The sequence below is a fragment of the Mastacembelus armatus genome, chromosome 8, assembly GCF_900324485.2.
Source record: "Mastacembelus armatus chromosome 8, fMasArm1.2, whole genome shotgun sequence".
NCBI classification, from domain to species: domain Eukaryota; kingdom Metazoa; phylum Chordata; class Actinopteri; order Synbranchiformes; family Mastacembelidae; genus Mastacembelus; species Mastacembelus armatus.
In genome coordinates this window covers 21,379,210-21,399,241 of record NC_046640.1, presented here as the reverse complement: position 1 = coordinate 21,399,241, position 20,032 = coordinate 21,379,210, and the positions used below count along the sequence as shown (strand labels likewise).

Below are 20,032 nucleotides of genomic sequence, written 5' to 3'. Positions count from 1 at the left end.
ATGCTGTAACACTGCTTTGATCATAAAAAATTGCCAGGCTAAAACAACAGTAAAATCAAAGGCCTGTGTAAGTATCAACATATGTAGTAGTTCAGCGCACAGTAGACTAATAGATTCTTTATAATCCCTTTGATAAAGGGTCTGTGTTTTATGCGCAATAGACTACACCATATTCTGAACAATTTTTGTTGCTGTGTATTGGCTGCCACACACAGTTATTATTGCTTCACCTATTTATTGTAAATGCTGCTGGACCACTAGCTACTACTTTTATTACAAGTAAGCAAAGTCAATACACCAGCTACATGTTATAATGTTCTGGAGACACCTGAGACTGCGCTGGATATGTGTGCCATTCCATTATGCTAACTGCTAAATCAATTGCAATCTAATTTTCTATACAACCTTGTTTATGAAAGGCAGGTTCAATGTCATGCCGTAAAGATTCTAAAGATTATTCATTCATAATGCAGCATACAGAGAGAGAGGAGTGAACGTAAAGTAAAAGTAGGAGGCATCATCATAACAGCAGCTCAGGCTACAAGTTGTGTGAGGACAGAGGCACACGCTGATAAAGCTCACACCGCCTGTTGTTTTTAAGTCTTTGAACAAGCACATATTGTTATGCTTACTGCATCTGTTAGGATGGCAATTTATTCACTATTTGATGACTTAGAAAAAAGAATTAAAAAAACATTACATAAGGGCTGTGGATTTTTAAGTAACTCTTTTTACCATTTAAGACACTTTTCCAACTGTCACCTGTTGAAATTAATTGTTTGATGTAAAATCCATATTGCACTTAACCCTAAACCCCAAACAGAAAAACGCATGTACCCAAGATCAATATCCAATGTGAATAGTAATAGGGAATCAAATACAGAGATGGCATGAAAAAAATTTGGAAGCTCATGATTACGCCAAGAATAACTCTAAGCATCTTATTCACTTCGAATAGTTATTATTTAGATCACTATGTGTTGGATCACAAAATACAGTACTGCACCGGAGGATTAAACCAAAGTCCTCAAAAATGATCAGTCATTCTGTAACATCTTAAACTTTTTCAGTATATACACTTGAGCTCTTGACTCTTTCCCACTTCAACCTTTAGTGAGCATCACAACAACCAAACCCTTAAAACCTTGCAACATTCCTCTGACTTCTGGAGTCATTTGGTCACGACCATTTGAGCAGAGTTTCTTACACCTTTTGTTTCCCTTTCTCTGTAGAAAGGACTAGAAAATGCACCAAGCTAACCAAGCATTAAACCCACAATCTCAATTTCAAAACAGTCCTCTAACATCCTGAGCAGCACCCTGGCTCATGCCTGCAGTGCCACTGCACTGAAAAATAACTTGTGTGCTCATTAGCCTGCTGTTTTGAAGTCTGTAGCAATGGGGACAGGTATGCAAACACACACATACACAAAGACACATATACCAATTCCCCAAGTACTACAACCTGCAAAAGAATCCCACTGAGAGCAGCTGCGAGGCACTGGGCCCCTCTACAGCCAAGTGGATACAAAGCTCCATCTTCAACCCCCAGGGGTCTGGGCCCAACCAAGCCAGGACCAGTGCTCACACACATCACTGCTGATGCCAGGTCAACATCAAGTAACACCTGCAGGAGCCTCAGGTAGCTGACTGGGAAGAGAAGATGAGAGAAAGAGAAAATAAGGACAGATAAATGGCTGTAGAAGTCAAAGAGAATTAGGAGAAGGTTAAATGGCTAAACACATAAACACACAGGACACCAAGAGGATGAGGAAAAAGCAAAGAAATGTGGAGAAAATGGTTCAAAACAGAAGAGAAAAAAATTAGTGAGTGAGCACAGAGAATTGGAAGAGACGGTAGAAGCAGGTAGCAGGGGGAATAGAAGCAGAGACAAGAGGCAGACTAACAGAAAGTGGGGATAATTTTTGAACTGATATGTGACAGAAAGGGAGGGCAAGAAGTTAAAGGTGCCAGTGCTAAGTGTAGAGTGTGTGAGACAGCGAGACACAGGGTTGAAGGAAGGTTAGCAAGACTGAAGAACTAAAGCAGTGACAGAGATAAATACAGACACTGCCAAAATGACTGCTGAAACACAGTGGGATCCAAACTGTGAGCTGCAGGCCTTTTGAAGTGCACTTATGCCACGTACACTGAGATTAGAGCTCTCTGAGGGAGGGAGAACTTAATTAGCAGCAGCAGAAGAGACAGCACAGAGATAGAGCAGGAGAGATGGGAAAAAGAAAGAACGAGGAGCATACAGGAGATGAAAAACTAACAGACGGAAAGACAGAGAGGAGTCTGAGTGAGTGAATGTAGAGTGTAGAGAAAAAGCAAGAGATAGGCAGGCAGCGGAGGGAGCCAATACATCATGGCAACCCTGACAGACCACTTATCCAGCTGACAGACGGAGACACAGGAGCAGCAGGGATGAGGTGTCTCTGAATGGTGCAGGGAGATGTGGCCAACTTACTATAATGAAATTGTGTGAAATGCATGCCCGGGGTTTAGTTTCCTCATCTGAGGATAAAACACCGGCATACAGTCACTTTACTTGTGCAGGAGTCTGCTGTAATAATAAGGGAGGTTTTAAACTGTCCAAGTCTGTACCGAACTCCATGGACATGTTTTGTGTGATTTGGTTTTACACGCCATCGAGTGTGGCTGTAATTTCACTGGGCAGGGAAAAATTGAGAAACAAAATAATGGAAAAGACACAGCTGAGGAGAAATTAAAAGAATATAGAAAACCGATCCCAGGAAACAAAAACAAAATGGAAAAAGAGAAAACACAAACTGTCCATGTATACATAGGATCCTTGAAAATACAGTGTTCATAAGTCACACTCACTTTTTATGAGCATTGGCTCCTGCATTGATATGTTAGCATATACTGTCCAAGAGAGCAGTAATTTGTCAGTTCAATGTTATCACTGCATATAATTCTGAGTTTGTTACCCAACAAGAGATTGTCTGTGTGTCTTTTCTGGAGAAGGAGTCGCTGTACAGCTGTGTCCAGACTCCAGCTGATGCTCTTATGGACCTTAAATAATGGAGAAAGGAAGAAAGAACAAGGGAGAATCAGACAAAAAACAAGAAACAAAAATTAAACTGAAACAAAGAGCATTTTATCCCTGTAGTGTTAGCAGACTGCAGAGAATAAATTGCATTGTTTCATCACACAGCCTTACTGTGACACATATCGAACAAATCCAAATGGCATTTTAGATTTTGCACCCCGCATCTGGATCAATGTCCTTTTTTACTGTATGTTCTGTGTCTTGCCTCTGTCTGTGCCTCGACTATGTGAAGTTATATCCTAAAGTTGTGATAGGAGCAAAACTGAGCTGTTGTGTGTACCTGAGCAGAGTGAAAGTGCTGCAAGGTAATGAGGGAGGACAAGAGTAGATGGCTGCAGCACAACAGGGCTGAAGGAGGACAGGCTGATGAAAAGAGCGATGGAGCAGAGGAGGAGGAGGAGGCGAGGACTGTCTGCAGCTGGTCCATCAGTCCACAGTTGGAGAGCAGCATAGAGACAGCTGGCGAGGAGAAGGCACGGTTGTATGTCATCAAACTTTGATGGGATCTGTGCTTGTCTGTCAGTGTATCTGTGAATTAGTCTGGATGACTACATGATGACATGCTCCATGCACCCACCCATAATTGTGCAATAAAAAACACACACATATTTTCATCTGTCTGTGACACCACAAGGCCACTGGAATAATAGAAGCTGATCAACTTCTTAAAATTAACACACATGCAGGCCCATATTCAAGTGCTCAAACACCCAGTGTTTGCCATATCACAATCTATCACATCTGAAACATGCTAAGCAAGGTGCTCATATCTTTTAATTTGATTTCATATAGAATGTGAAAATTAGGTTTTTGTATCAGTAATAATGAAAATTTGTATAACATTGGAGTTATATGCAGTACAAAAGCAGCCAACCAGGTCAACTGTAAATACTTGAAAAACTGTACAGCTCTAATTACATGTTTAAAGTTATAACATCCTACTTTTTGCCTTGAGACAGAAGAACGATAACTATTTCTGGACTCCTCACATTGAACTGAAAAACCACCTAACCTGAGGCCGAAATAACTAGCATCTGTATACTCACCAGTAGTGATGAAGCAGATGGCAAATGTAAGTAGGCTGCAGCTGAATCTGTATAGTAATGCTATGGGCATAATTAGCTTTGCTTCCCAATGGTACCCCTGCCCAATGGCCACTGGCCTCACCTTATTAACTACAAACCAGCTCATTACTGACTGAGGTTTTTTTTCTTGGAAGCTTGTCCAGGGAAATGATTTAGCTTGTAATAAAATCAATGCTAAACAATATGTCAACTTACTGGTGTCTTTAGTACGAGCCTGTGTTAGTGCAAGTCTTGATTTGTCCTGTTGATGGCAGCTGACAGCTAATTGATCAGTCATTTAATGGAGCTATTTTTTAAAATATATTTTTTTGTATTTTCATTGATTCTTATGTTGCACTGTAGAATTCAGGGGTTTTTCATTTTTCTGCTGAATAGTGACATCTAATAAACCTGTTCCTATTTTTCTATTACCTGCTAAAACAAAAAAAAAAAACAACTTAGTTTTTTTCTGTATGTGTTAGATTTTCTCTCTATACTGACCATGTTACTGTGTGAGTATGTGTATGATTGTAGTTGTACTATATGTGGGGTTTTGCAGATATTTACACTTAGGTGTAGTAAAGTGACAACACAACCTTGAGTACTTGTCTTGTGCCTCTGTGCAAATCTGTGTGACACTCTCATACTTGACAGCATAACTATTTGTGTACAGGTAAGCTCCAGGAGTGAGCCACAGCCTGTGCATCATCATGTAAAGCTGTATAGCAGGTGTCAGCTTGTATGTGTATTATTTCCTGTGTCTCAATTCTACAGGCTTGTCAGGGTCAGTCTCTCACTTCTGTCAAAACAGCAGGAGAGAAAGGTTGAAACAGGGGGCAGAAAGAGAGATGGAAACATACCGAGGTAAAGAGTACGAAAGATTCAGCAGCAGAGAAGTAAACACACTAAGAAATACATCGAGATGGAGAGAGGAAAAGGAGGACTGGCAGAGTGTGTCTAACCTCTGTCATTGCAGTGTGCAGGGGACAGACTCAGGCAGCAGTACAGATAGCTGAGGGCAGGCAGCAGGCTCTCTGTGTTGGTAGACTTCAACCTTCCTGCTAGATTACTTACTGACACACACACACACATTCAAATCTGGTGGTTCACTTGTCTTTCTAATATTTCACCTGCACTGTTCTCATACACATTTGATAAACATTTCATCCGAGAGAAACATGAAGACACAGTGTGACAGGCAGATAAACTATAATAAGATGAGCTCCTCCATTTACTGCCCATCACAGCATGTCTCCCACTGATCAGTAAAAACCAAATTAATCTGATCTGCCAGTCAAACTGGGAAATATAAACAACAACAGAGAATGAAATTTTACAAATGCAGTAAAAAACAAGACCATGGGGGGTGATGAGTGTTGATATCAAGGCAAACAGCAAAACAATAATATGCTTAAAGGAAAGATTTACTAGACATTTTCATAAGTTTTCTCAGCAGTGAGTGCTCCTCTGAGCAGGTTTTTTGGTGATGATATTAAATCAAATATGAGCAAGGCATCCAATCAGGAAGGAATACAGGCACATGTAGAGGGAGGTGAGATAAAGTTAGCAATACAACAGACCATGTCTGAGCAGAGTGGATGATTATGTCTGTACACAGTAGTGTGTACTTTAAAAGCCTGGGTGAGTGAGGAACATACAGAAAAGAAGGTAGTATGCATCAGTGTGTGCAGCATTTCTGTGATATACCGTGTCCTTCTTCTAATGCTGCCTACCATAGGGTGTGTCTTTGATGAAAATGCAGAGTAATGTAAACAATGTATGGAAAGTGTTTGTGTGTGTATGCTAATCCATAAGGGCTGATGGGAGGTGAATGTACACTGAGTATGACCTGCCAGCAGCACCTATTGACCTCACCATGGTAGAGCAGCTTGAAGTGCACGCCATCCATCTTGCTGTAAGAGGCAGATAAAGGCGGGTCACTGGCCTGCATCACACAAAGCAGCTTCAGCACCAGAGGGAGTGAGTTCACTGCTAAACAAAGAGAAGAAGTACGACTGTAAACAGATATGCGAAAAGGGCAAGAAGCAAGACAGACTGATAGGCAGGCATTTAAAAATAAATATGAGCACAGTGAAATTGCTGAGGGAGAGAGAAGATAAACTAATAAAACAGGGAAGAGAGAGACAAGAGAGAAAACAGAATATATATATATGTGTGAGGGTGGGAAAAGGCGAGGGAGTGATGCACATAAGAGACTGCCTGACACTCATCCTGAATTAGCATTTCACCTTGTCTCATTACTTAGTCTGAACCTGAAGTTCCCAGCGTAGCTTTCAGTTTTCAGCAAAGCCAAAACACAGCACAATGTGCAAAATAATACGGTTCAAACAGCAGTAAGAAATGTCTTTAACGAGTCAGAGTATCTTGCATTGACTTGTGTTGTGGAATACAGTTGGGGTTTGCCTAGCAGGGGTGGCTGCAGCACACATCGATGATCAAGAAATAAATAAATTTTAAAAAACGGAACATGATGCAGGAGGTGCAGGGAAAGGCTAGAGGAAGATCAGCCAGAAGAGTCATCTACATACTCCTTTCAGTGTTGTAATACATAACATTAAAATATCTCCCCTCGAGACGTCGTTGCATTAAAGGCTAATGTAAAGTATACATCAATGCAAATTACAGTGGGCAGAAGTGGAACGTGTGTGGGGATAACAGCCTGCGATCCCCATAGGGTCTGGCATGAGCAGAAAAGCAGGCAGAGACTAACCACAGCAACAATATCTGAATCCATGGTTGGCACAATGGTGTCGTGCCCTTCAGCTGTGCTCATTAACCTGGTCAAGTAAACAGACATAATAACGCCATCTGGCAGACACCTCTACCAGAAGCACATTAACACACCAGATATGCATGAACTGAACCTGCAATCCTGGATTTTAGCTAGACAGCATTTGATTTCAAAAGCATCAAACCAACAGTAAAAAAACAGTGAGATCATACGGTGAAATACAGAAAGATTATTCTACATTCACTAAACTGTTGTCACATCAGTGACTCCTTGTACAAGAAGAATTTTGTCAGTGGTCTGACAGAGTTGAAAAGCTCAGTAAGAGACAGTAAACAGGAAGCAGATATAAAGGTATATCCACATGTATACTGTCTTAAAGAGGCACAAATCAGTTTTTCTCACTTAAACATATACAAGAGTATAAACTCTTTGTATGGTAACAACCTTGTGCACACTGATACCCCAAAATCAATACTACAGGCTTCTACGATGTGTCTAGATAAACAAATATCTGATGGCACACAGTCTGTACTCACAAAGGAAGCTGGGAGGATTTGTTTTAACAGAGCGTTAATGAGTCTTCCCTTCAGACATTAGTCAGAAACAAACATGTACTGCCAAAACTAACTATGTTTTAGGACAGTCTGTGTGTTTATAATCCAGTTACAACCATGTTTGCCTGAAGAAATACATCACCACATGCTTACACTTACCAAATTCACTTATTAACTTATGCACATTACTCTAAAAATATTCTACTGGCATGTTTACCATTTGTAATTTTTCTATTATCACAAATATTCTTAGTATAATGTATAGGCCCTCTCACATGACATTTGTGGAGGATGAGATGATTTTAAAGATTTTCAGCAATTTTAAATAATTCATTTCAATAATTTGATTGGAATGTTTTGTTCACAGTGCAGTGGAGTGCAGAGACACATGCTTTCACCTGCTTTCATCAGCTTGTGATACTAAGTTTTGATCTGTCTCCATAGCACAGAATACCAAAAAGTCCAAAAGCTATTAAGACAGCATGAAACACTGCTGGAATTGAAGTTAATATTGTTTTGTTGAAGGAAAATTGGTGTTTTATTTATCAAAAACTCTGAATAATCTCCAGACTCTCTTGTGAGCTGAGGACGTGTTTTCTGCCCATCAAATAATTTCTGTTTTATGATGTGCGGTACACTATGTAGTGAGAATTCTGTAGAAAGACACTCAGCCAAGAATAGCTGTTTTTAATCAAAAATAACTTTTCAGTCAATATGAAGAGATGGGCACTGGGCCTAGAGAGCCCAGGTGTGGCTACCGCTGTTGGTTTATAACACTGAGATTTAATTATGTTACTAAAGGAAAATAAAAAAGATTGTCAGAGTGAATTTGTTCGACATCCTACACTGCACTCGGTAAACCTGTGAGTGATATGTGCATCTCTGTGTGTGGACTATGTATAAGAGCTTGTACTGAATAAAAAAAGAAACAATTAAATTTTTAATTTGATCAATAAAGGTTTAATATATATGACTAAAGCAGAACAACTAAAAGGAAAAACTTCTGTGGCAAACCTAAACTCTTTCAACTGTAAGTGACTGTATGCATGCTCAACATGATAGCTAAGAGGTTGGCAAAACTGAGACCTTAGGACAAACTTTAGCTAGAATTAAGGAAAGTTAACTTTCCTGATGTAATGTGTCAGCACAGCAGAGACCTGAAAGCTTTGAGTGTAGTTTTCAACATCAAAAGATAAAAGGTTATCTTATAAAGGGTCATCACTTTGATCAGCGAGATTTAAATAAGAAGAAAAAAATCAGTGTGTGTGTGTGTGTGTGTGTGTGTGATTATGCTTTAACAGCAGGTGTGCATATACTGATAATGTGCTATTTGATTCTATACAGATGTGATCGGCTCTAGTAACAAAGAAGGTGGGGATCAATACTTACGGTAAATATCATTCTGATGTCAAAAGTTGGGATCATGCATAATACATTTAAATTTTTCACCTCAAATGAAAACAAAACGTTATTGGTTGGTCACTTCAGGGGCATGAAGCTGTCATGCTGGTTTTATGCTGTTATTTATCTCAGAATTCCCTATGAATTATTAGTAGACACTTCTACTAATAATTTATAATAAATAAAGATTAAAATCACTGTTACAGTTTTCATCACATCTTCATGAAGCCTGATAAAGACATTATCTGACTGACGTGAGCTAATTCGTAAATTCTAACACGGCATATATCTGTTTTTCCATTATGTGCCATCTATCATCTCATCGTTTCCAATGAACTGTAGCTATGGGGTAGATGGTCCATTCCGATATTTTACCTCAAAATAGTTTTTCTTTAAGCACGCAACATGTATTTTTATAATACTTCTTATAAAAACCATATACTCGGTTTCTGTGATTTTGTCTCTCTTACCCCGCTCAGTGTGCCCCTGTCCGAGCCCAGGTCCCATGTTCTCCACACTCAGCCTCTGTACTGCCAGGAGCAGGGCTGGCCTTAGTTGGTCACTCAAGTCTGGCTCATAGTCTCTTTGACCACACAAAAGCACTTCCAGCACCCTGAGAGCTCGCTCTGCCAGGGGGGGCTCTCTGGTGCTAATCATGTCCTATAGTCATACAGGCAGAAAGATTTAATAATGAATTCATTTTTGTATTAGTGTTGTTTGAACACAGTAGAGCCAACATGGTACTCAGTACAGATAATGATTTGTTTTCCATTGGTGTTACTTCTGCTTCAGGTTTAACAAATACTGTAGTTCATTTTCATGAGGCCAATGTTCAATGTTCCTGTTTGGGGTGTGTGGTGTTCACCAGGAGGGTCAGTATGACAGCTGGGTACTTTTCTGTCAGAGTCAGGAGCTCCTTGGTTTCTGTGTCTGGCTCCCCATCCTGCCTCTCATCTGCTTGGCTTTGTCTGTTTTCCTTCTTTTCCTGAATAGATGCCTGTGTCGAGGAATCAAATCCAACCACCATCAAGTTCTGAATTTAACTTGTTAAGAGTTCAAAGGGAATTAAAAACATCCTAATGCTAACTCTGTTAGACTGTATTTATGTTGTGAAGCTTGTTGGCTGAAAACAAGAAATTACGTCATATAAGAAAAAATTCATTCAGTGCAACATGATAGAAGTGAAACACTCAACCACCTACCACAGTCTGCTCTGCGTCCATGTGCTGTGTTTGTTTGGTCAACCACAGTTCCAAGACCAGGGGTCCAAACTTTCCTGCCAGCTCCGGATAGCGGCAGATGAAGTGGAGAAGCGCAGGATGGTGAATGTAGAGGGAAGAGAAGCTTTGGCAAGACGACAGTGCCTTGCTGATGCAGTTCAAGGGAGCCTTAAGTAGGTTGGTAAGGAAAGATTGAAAATGCCAAAGTACTTTCATTAAATCGAGTATACACACTCCAGTTAAAATGTTTACGGATCTGAAAATAATTTTCTTCACAACCAAAATGCGAGACTGCTTTTAAAACCCCACTCAGACATAGCCCTCAGTGACAACAGGAAGTCTCTGGTCCTGTAATCTATTGCTTATTTATATTCATAGCCAACATTAAATACATAAGTACTTTCAAAGACAGTGCAGCACAAAATTTTGCTACATAATGTTCCTTAAACTAAAGAAACATTATTTTGAGATGCTATTTCTTCTGTGCATGGTGAACTATAATTAATATTCTTTGGTGCTGAATCATCTACAGCATGGGGATTTCATGTCAAAAGAATAATATGAGCTGTCAAGTTTTGATTCAGTGGCCTCCACATTAATGGACTCCCTATCACACATTATAGAACTTTAGCTCCAGTACAGGCTGTTCTATTTTTTCTATGCTGAGGAAAAACATTATGTTGAACATCATCTTGATAAAATCTTGACACCTTAATGTGCTACTGCTTGTAGGTAAACCTATCTCAGTGGAAATTACTTGAGGATGTTTTCAGATAAGAAATGAAAGGTAAAACTGTTAAAAATACTGGAAAAGCATGAAAATGAGTTTGAGTCTTGAGGAATCATAAGGCCAATCTACAAAACAGTCATGTTCTCCAAAGCGTGGAGGTCTTACTGAAAAGCATAAAATACAGATTATCTTCAACTGTACTGTGATGCTGATTCTGTACACCCACTGCCCAGCTTTTAAATTAGGGTGCTCAGGAGACCAATCACAGTTACCCCATCGAGGCTGGGGCTTTTGTCCTGTGTCACTGCCAGCAGGTAGAGGGCAGAGCGGAGCACAGAGCGGGGCAGGGCACAGTCACCTTGCTCCTGCACCAAACTCAACAGCCACACCACACTGGAGAACACCGTCTGATCTGGAAGAAGCCTGAGACACACACACACACACACACACACACACACACACACACACGCATTTGGTCAAACATTACCACCAATAACATTTAAATGTTTACAAACATGCAAACACACTGATTCGAATGTCAAACACTCAGAAGGCACGTTCAGTGTGAGGGTAACACAAACGCCGCTAGTTAGCATGCAAACCAGTGCACCTGTGTTCACAGACCCTATCTCTAAGTACACATAGGGTACACACTCAGCCTTTCCATGCTATGTAAATCTCTGGCCACAGCTCCCATTAATCTTGATGAGACCACACAGTGGCAGGGAGAGGCTTTCATCCCCTTCCCTGCGGGGGTGGGGAGTAGGGGGGGTAATGCATAGTCGAGGTTCCACAGAAGGACAGATTAAACTTTCCAAAGAAGCTGAGGTCATAAAATATGTACTTAAGAACACCCTCGATGGTCCATAGCAGTGCCGCTGGAGCAGGGAGAGAGCTACAGCTCATGCAAAACCAGGTGGCCTCTTGGTATATCTGAAAATTATATAATTTATAATTCTGGTGCTGTGATATGACACTGGATATCTGCTGGGATTTTGGTTATTTCAATACTATGATATAGTTGAAATGCTGTATTTCTTGCTATCCAGGGCTGCGATACAGCAAAGTTATATCAGCACTAATAATGATCATTTCTCAGAATTACTATAAGTGTCAAATATTTCTAGAAACGCCCAAAGAGATATCTCTAAAGTATTTACTTATTTATTTACTGTATTTATTTATATGTAGTCATACTGGAGGAAAACTGAAGCACAGACTAGTGAACCATGCAGCTGCCAGCACTGGTATGAAGTACAGAGAGGTTTAGGTATTGATTACCTTAGTACAGGTAATACAGTATTACCAAGAGCTACTCTGCAGCCAACAAGGCAGCAAATTACTGTCCTACTCTAAGATGCATTTTGTAGGGCAAATGGACATAGATAATGGAGAAGTAAGTCAGTACTTTGGGATCAAAATATGATTCCTTCTTGTTATAAAACCACTTTGCAGCAGAACCAGGCACAAATGCTTTTTACTCATACTGAAATATGTATTGGTTAATTCCATTTCAACAAAGATAGCAGCTCAGAAGATGAGATATTTCTCTCAGCATTTGTTTAATTTTAAATGAAATATTTCCCCTTTTTAATAATCAAACTGTTTGCAAAACCAAAAGCCATTGTTCATTTGTAACTCTGAAATAGTACCATATTAATAATAGCCTAATGCATGCCCATTTTTCTTGGATTCATTTACGTTTTCTGTTAATTGACATTGTTCTGTGTAGCCCAGTCTCCAGGGCAGACAATGGATGTACGCGATATTACCTGTCTCCTTGCTGCAGGGCAAGGTGCAGAATTATCACCAGACAGTACTGAGTGGCCCTGGGTCCTTTGTATTCACAGAGCTGGAGCCCCAGGCCCTCACACAGCAGAGAGGGCCAGTCTGACAGACGACAACACAGAGAGGGAAGATTGCAGTGCAGGAGATTCTCCACTTCATCAACATCTGAGGGGATGAGTAAGGAAATAAAACAGAAACAGTAAGGAAATAGGTTTGATAATGAATAATCAATGTGAGAAACAGAAGAAAGTTACAGAGACAAGGTGAGAGAGACAAAAGAGGAAAAAGGAGGAGGATTGCTGAAGGAGAAAGATGGATGGAATAAACTCATACACACAGGCACTGAGGCCTCATTTACACAGGACTATTACTCACCAATTTTGTGTTTATGACTAAAGCCAAGCCAAAGCTGTGGCTTATTAAAAATTCATCAGGGTGTGAAAATGAATGGGTTTACACAGATTTTACACTTTTTCCAAATATCAGCGATGTAACTAAATATAAAGCCAAAATCCATTAACCAATCTATGGATGTCATAGATGCTTAAACTCAATGTTAATGATATGAAGTTGAGATGAAGAAAGCATGCGAATTAATGGGTCCAGTAAGAAGAAAACTGAAACATGAAAAATGAGAAACTCTCTTAGGACTGAAAGACAAAAACAAGGGACAAAGCAAAATTCTATCTATATTTTAATAAAGAACAAGAAGAAGCACTTTATTAATCCCCAAGGGGAAATTCAATTAAAGATTGAGGATGTAAATTAAGTAAATTAAACAGTATGACATTATATGAAAAGAGAAAGAGAAGCAACACAGGGGAAACATAACAGGGAATTCAGAAATGTGTCTTACATGAATGAAAGACTGGACCGTGAAATGAGATGCATTAATAAAGAGAAAGAGAATAACACACAGAGAAGGGGATCAGAAACATGGCACCGAACAGACAAGGTCGTGCTGTGCAGTGCACCCTCTTGCAGGTCTGGGGGAACAGATATATAGTACGTGGGAATCAGAGGAAAGCATGGGCAAAGCAACGATGAGAATGACAAAGTAGGCACAGGCAGATGGCTGACAGGGATAAGGGTCACTGACATGTGGCGCGAGTAAGACTACTTATCAGTCACAGAGGAAAACAAAGCAAAGAAGAGGACTTAAAGAAATATAGAAAGGAAAGATAAATATTAACTGGAGCCAAAATAGGAGGTGGCTAGTCTGTAAAAGGCTTCAGACCCACAGCAAGACAGAGAGAACCCTGGGTTCTGGGTGGGCAACTGTGTAGAAAGAGGAAGAAATAAAAGGCATTGTTTAGAAAACTGTGAAAAATGAGGGCACCCAGCATCAATGCAGCTGCCACCTCTAGGGAACTGGTAGCAGAGTTAAGAAGGGAGGAGGAGTAACAAAAAGATGTCTCAAAGGGGTCTCAAAGGGAGAAAGAGGGGAACACAGAAAAGGCCAGACAGATAACGATGAGAAGAGAAACAACAGATGGAAGAAAAACAACAAACAGGCCTAGAGAGCAGAAAAAAACTGAAAGAGAAACATTTTCACACAGCTGCCATATAATTATCAGATAGCTACGCAAAAGTAAAAATGACACTAATAAATCACAACCATTAATCAGAAATATTAGAAATATAGAGTAATTCACTCAACACAACACTAAGCTGGAGAGAGAGCACAACAAGATGGTAAGAAGAGTCAGTACAAATGTGTCTAAACCAGGTTAACTAAGTAGTGAAACTTTCGGAATAAGAAACATATGAGAGCAAAGAGAAAATAGAGAACAAGAGGTTCAAAATGAACCTGAAAGCGATAACAGTGATGAAAGGGAAGAAGATGTTGACAGGCACCAAACAGAACAAGCAGAAGTCTGGCTCATTATTCACAGTCACAAATACACGTAAATACACACACAGGAGACATAAAAAACATACACAGTTGCTCAACTTTTACATCTTATTACCTCAAAGAAATATTTTACTCAGCTCTGGTCTCCACATCTCTTGGGAGCAACTGTTTTTACTCATCATGTTAGGGGAATGGTACAATGATGTGAAAAGGCGCTGGGAGAGGAATAACGCAGCATTTTAACATTTGTTCAAACTCAATTGCAACTTCATCCACCTGATGTTGCTTTTATGTAATGTGTTTTAGTGTAATTTACTTCTGCCTCACACATTCAGCAGCAGAGGCTCTTTAATTATAAGTGTTGTCACAAATATCACTGACATTTATGAGAGTTAGCATCAGCTTTTTCACACAAGGACTCACAAGCAGCAAGCAGGCATTGTTTAAGGTTCAATTCAAGGCCATTTCACACAACATAGTTATACACACATCTAGACTCCTTCTACATGGAAAGCCAGAGCTGTTATTTAATGTCTTTGCAAAGAGCTTTCTGAAATTGCATCATCAGCTTGTGTGTTGTGTCAATCTGGCTCTAAGCCCATTTCTGAGCAGGGTTGGACACTGCCCGACTTCAGATAACAGGCAAAACCGTCAGGGATGAGAATCTTGCTTTAACATTATCAAGTGTGAAGCAACATAAATGGAAAAGACAGCACTCAGGTGTGTTTGATTCATTAAATAAATGCCTGATAAAGATCACTAAGTCAGTTTAATTAGTGTGCTGAGTATCACCCATCATTGATCCATTTAATACTGCCAGGTGATAAACTCAATGTGCATTATATTAAATGCATCTAGGAAAACATTTCCATACACAATATTATTTCCAGACCACAATATGAAACATCAATGACATTCCTGCTAAAGTTATTTTATTAATTGCTTTTTATTACTTCACTTTGCTTGAACTTTACACAAAGATGTACATTGTTACTGCATGTTATTATGCCTGAAAACATTAAATTCTTTAGGCTATGGAAAAAATTAACCTGACCTGACCTTCTTCACACAAAACAAACATATTCTCAGCACTGTCAACACTTCCATTCAACACAGTCTCAGATAACTGGTAGAATGACATCACTGCCTAGAAACTGACAGGAACAACAGGGTTTTGACTGGTGCTGCATGTTGCTCTGTGTGCAGTGTGTGTTTGTGTGTGTGTGTGTGCATTTTCATACCCTGCTGGTAAAAGCCAGAAGCAGGGTCTGACTGGGATAGCAGACACATACTGAGTTTCTGTAGAAAACCACAGCATGATATATTCAGATTTGGGTTCCTGGAATAAAACAGACAGAAAAATACACAAGAGACAAAGAAAATAAACATGAATCCAAAGAAAAGAGTAGAAAGAGAACAGGAGAACTGCAGTGAAATACAGAAAAATTAGGGCAAACTGCACACATCCCTCACATTGCAGTGTCAATACAATGCAAGGAGAATTGCAAGACACAGGACAGGATGTGCCTCGACTTACTAACTTCAACTTTGAAACACAAGGCACGACATGGTTCAGTTTCATTACAGCTCAGAGCATGGGGGAGTGAACCACATTTATGACCACACACAAAAGCACAAACAGATACCTTCTAACACATGCTTACATAGACAAAACAGACAAATCTAAATACACACGAGCAGACACAGTAGACTTTGAAGCTGCAGAGCCATTGCTCTGAGACAGACACTGCTGAGAAAAATGGCTTATTGGAAAAAAGCATTCAGAGTGACTCAGAAATGACAGATGCCTCAGTAGTGTTATACATCTCACTATTTAATGTGCTCCGACTGGGAATCACAATAAGAACTAAACTTTCTGAGCAACCAGTTTTACAAACACACACCTTTTACACTACACCTTTTAGACAGCAGTGCTTTGTTAATTGTTGGATATGAATGTGTGTGTGTCCTCAGGTTATCCTGTTACAGTGTACCTGTTTCCTGCACAGAGGAGAGCTTTGTGTTCCAAAGCCAGCCTGTAGAAGCCAGAGGATGCTGCAGGGAAGTGCAGAATAAAGGAAGGTTTAGACTGCACGAAATGAGAAGAAGGGACAGTAATGAAAACACTATTTATATAACACTTTTCTCAGGAAATATTACAAAGTATATCACAGGCAGAACAGTAACAATAAAGAACATACAATTTGTCAGGCAAATTCTACAACTAAACAGCTGAACACTACGATAAGGCACAAAAATCTTCAGTTTATTTCTAAGGACAACAAAAGAACACCAAGCATGATAATGAAAGGGGACTTAAAAGCTTGGGTTTTAAACACGGGTTTGGCAATTCAGTAGTTTAAGAGGAAAGAAACCAAGGTAAAAAGGCATTAGCCAAAGTGAGAGAGAAACACCTGTCACCAATAGACCAGAATTCAGGCTCTCAGCATTTATATTTATTATTTATATAGAACAGTGATGTTATAGCAGCGTTAATGTAAATGTGCTGGGATTAGCTTGACAGCTGATTTGCAAATATAAATAAACTAAATGTAAACTTAGAAAAACAAATGCTAAAAGGCCATTTGAGTTTCAACATTGTACAATATTAAACTAACGACACACTAAAAACAAGGAAATCTATCAAAAGATCAGATGAGATCGTTGAATACAAGTCTGCATTGATTTTAAAGTCTAATTTTAATGTGGTTCAATTTGCATTTTATGCTTTCTACAGGTGCAGTACTACAGATAGTTATCCCCTTATTATCCTGAATGTACTGTCAATGAGTCCATGATTCTCAAGCTGTGTATTTTAATCCAACAACAGTTTTCAAGTTACGCTGTCCTATGAACTACATTCTAAAAATACTCTGAAGGATCAGGAAGGGAAACTCATCATTTGACTAGAGTGAAGGTAATGGGACACAGCCCTTTTTTAATTCTGAGGGGGGAAGGCTACAGTATTTTGAAGAGCTGCACCAACTCTCTTGGCTCTTTCAGTGCTGCAGCAAGATTGAGAGCCATCCATCCATTATCTATACCCACTCAGTCCTTAACCAGGGTCACAGGGATCTGCTGGAGCCTATCCCAGCTCTCTTTCGGGTGGAAGGCAGGGGTACACCCTAGACAGAACACCAGTCCATCGCACACTCTCACTCACTGCTATGGGCAATTTAGAGTCACCAATCAACCTGACATACATGTTTTTGGACTGTGGGAGGAAACCAGAGTACCTGGAGAAAACCCATGCAAGCACAGGGAGAACATGCAAACTCCACACAGAAAGGCCCCTGATGGGTTTCAAACCAGGAACCTTCTTGATGTGAGGCAACAGTGCGAACCACTCATCCACCATGCTGCCCAGATTGAGATCCCTTCTCTTATTTCGTAAGAATTTTAACTTTAAGATACTAACTCACCATCCCAAGGTGCTCTTTAGTTATATCTGCAGAAAACTGTTTTGCTTTGTTAATCACTTGTAGCATAAATATGAAGCATATGTTTCTTTTTATTGCCATCACAAAGTTTAGACTTCCAAGGCAACAAATGTCTTATCAATAAGTGAAGTTCATCATGTGGATTGCCAGCTTTGGACAGTTTAGTGTTTCCCCTACAGTAATTTGACACTGTCAGGCATTCAGCTTCTTTTTTGATGAGAGCAGAATCAACGTCTGGCATTGTTGGAACCTGCACAAAATATGAAGTTTAGCTCTATAAATATTACTTTATTACAGTAATAAGTATAAGTTTTCAGTGGTCATAGGTGATGTCGTATGGGATAATAAAATGAAAGATGTTTATTTAGCTGTGAATGACTAAATGGGAACAGAGCTTTACAGTAAAATTCCTTGCTTCTGCATTATGGGTTATGCTGCACATTGCTGTCTGGTCCAGTGGCAGTATGTGGAAAGCTGGTCATTTATTTTGCTTTAATAACAGGTGTATCATTTCTAACATAAATACCAACTCAATATATCATGACTTTGTCCAACACTGCGTCAGTTTTAATTCATCATATTGTTGCAGCTACTCAACAATGAGTTTATGATATTTTTCTCATATACCATCACTATAATATTACATAATACTGTCAGCCCTTCAGATATGGAGAAAAGAGAACTTGCCCATTTTAGATAAAGGAACCAGTCCAAATGGAAGAACATACCATGTCAACAATAGGAGCAGGAACAGCATGACCTTGAAGTTACATAACATTATTGGTGATTAGAGGTTGTACAGTGTTACTAACCTAGTTTGCTTGCAAAGACCGGCATGAAAGACGGAAGGAGGGTGAACTGGGACAACAGGATGGAGTAGAAGTACTGCAGTACCTGAGCCCTGGGTGTAGACTCACACATCCTCTACACACACAATCACAGACAAATGACCAGAATACAAAGTGTAAACATTCTTCTTTTTCTTGTCTGATTGATTTTTAGCCTCAAAAAGAACCAGCTTTAGAAAAACATCACATAAAAAGCAATTACTAACACTGTAGCAGATGCACTGATCGAGAGGCTCAAATGTCCATGTGTACACAAAACTAATGAAGACAGAAGCACTGTGGCTGTGTTTATTAATATAGTCATTTAGAGCAACCGCCTGAAAGAGCAGGATAATCAGTGTGAGAGTGGGGGTTGCAAGACAATTTTCTCAAGTGTTTGGTTTGGAGTGTATGTGATGGAGAGACACAAGGTTAAGATGATAAGATGATGAATCGGAAACGGTTCTCACAATGACAGTGGGGATCCAGATGGAGTCGCAGCAGCGCAGCAGACACTGACAAAGACACTCCAGTGAGTCCTGAGCATGGTTGTGTTTAAATGGTTGCGTGAATGCGTTCTCCTTCAGCACAGGATCGGAAGCACACTCCTCAGCCAACCTTGGACACACACACAAAAGTTTATATACAAAATCGATAGAAACAGGCGCACAAGACATACACAACCACCCGCATTCTGTGGAAACGATCTCACTTAAGTCTAATTAATTCAAATATTCTGCTCGTGGGCTGAAAATATTTATTTCAATGGCTCCACTGATTTTCACAACATAACACTTAGTACAATATTTGAATCAAGGGTTTTTAAAACAAACTGTGTATACTTTGTACATTCACGAGCCAGTTTGGTCACACTTGAACTATCCCAAAGATCCTATTTGACTTCTTGAACACTGGTCCTGACAATGTGCCAACCTGCAAGCAGCCTGAAAACAGGCCAGGGCCTGAAGCAGGAACCCCTCTGACCTTGAGGTCTGGGTGCCGGGGTCTGACTTCTTTAGAACACCCTGGAGGGAAACAGAAAGAGATGGTAAAAAGTAAACAGGATAAGAAAAGACAGGGGAGTAAAATCAGACCAAGAACCAAACAAATCCATTTTAAACACAAAGAAAACTATCATCTTATCAAAGAACTCATCCAAAAAAAATTTCCTCAAGGAAATCATTAAAGGTTCATCTAACAATAAAACTTCTCCATTAACCCTCAGGTTTATGGTTCAAAACACTGCAGCATAAAAACAAAGGCATGCTGAGCATTGCTGTTAATTTACATTATTACCAGTTTTTGTTTGATGTGGATAAACAAGTA

General features: G+C 39.7%; 1 protein-coding gene across 1 annotated transcript in view; it reads right to left on the bottom strand.

Moving 5' to 3' along the window:
* mei1 (meiotic double-stranded break formation protein 1) overlaps positions 1-20,032 on the bottom strand; it is a 47,882-nt gene that overhangs the window by 10,932 nt on the left and 16,918 nt on the right. Inside the window, exons 13-27 of the mRNA XM_026325278.2 lie at positions 19,640-19,731; positions 19,177-19,324; positions 18,692-18,803; positions 16,434-16,494; positions 15,681-15,778; positions 12,569-12,749; positions 11,069-11,219; positions 10,049-10,234; positions 9,712-9,843; positions 9,317-9,506; positions 6,015-6,131; positions 5,102-5,212; positions 3,356-3,534; positions 2,954-3,038; positions 1,465-1,649 (exon numbers count right to left, since the gene is read on the bottom strand). Coding sequence (XP_026181063.1) covers positions 1,465-1,649; positions 2,954-3,038; positions 3,356-3,534; positions 5,102-5,212; positions 6,015-6,131; positions 9,317-9,506; positions 9,712-9,843; positions 10,049-10,234; positions 11,069-11,219; positions 12,569-12,749; positions 15,681-15,778; positions 16,434-16,494; positions 18,692-18,803; positions 19,177-19,324; positions 19,640-19,731 — 2,028 coding nt within the window. The remainder of the gene's footprint in view (positions 1-1,464; positions 1,650-2,953; positions 3,039-3,355; positions 3,535-5,101; positions 5,213-6,014; positions 6,132-9,316; positions 9,507-9,711; positions 9,844-10,048; positions 10,235-11,068; positions 11,220-12,568; positions 12,750-15,680; positions 15,779-16,433; positions 16,495-18,691; positions 18,804-19,176; positions 19,325-19,639; positions 19,732-20,032) is intronic.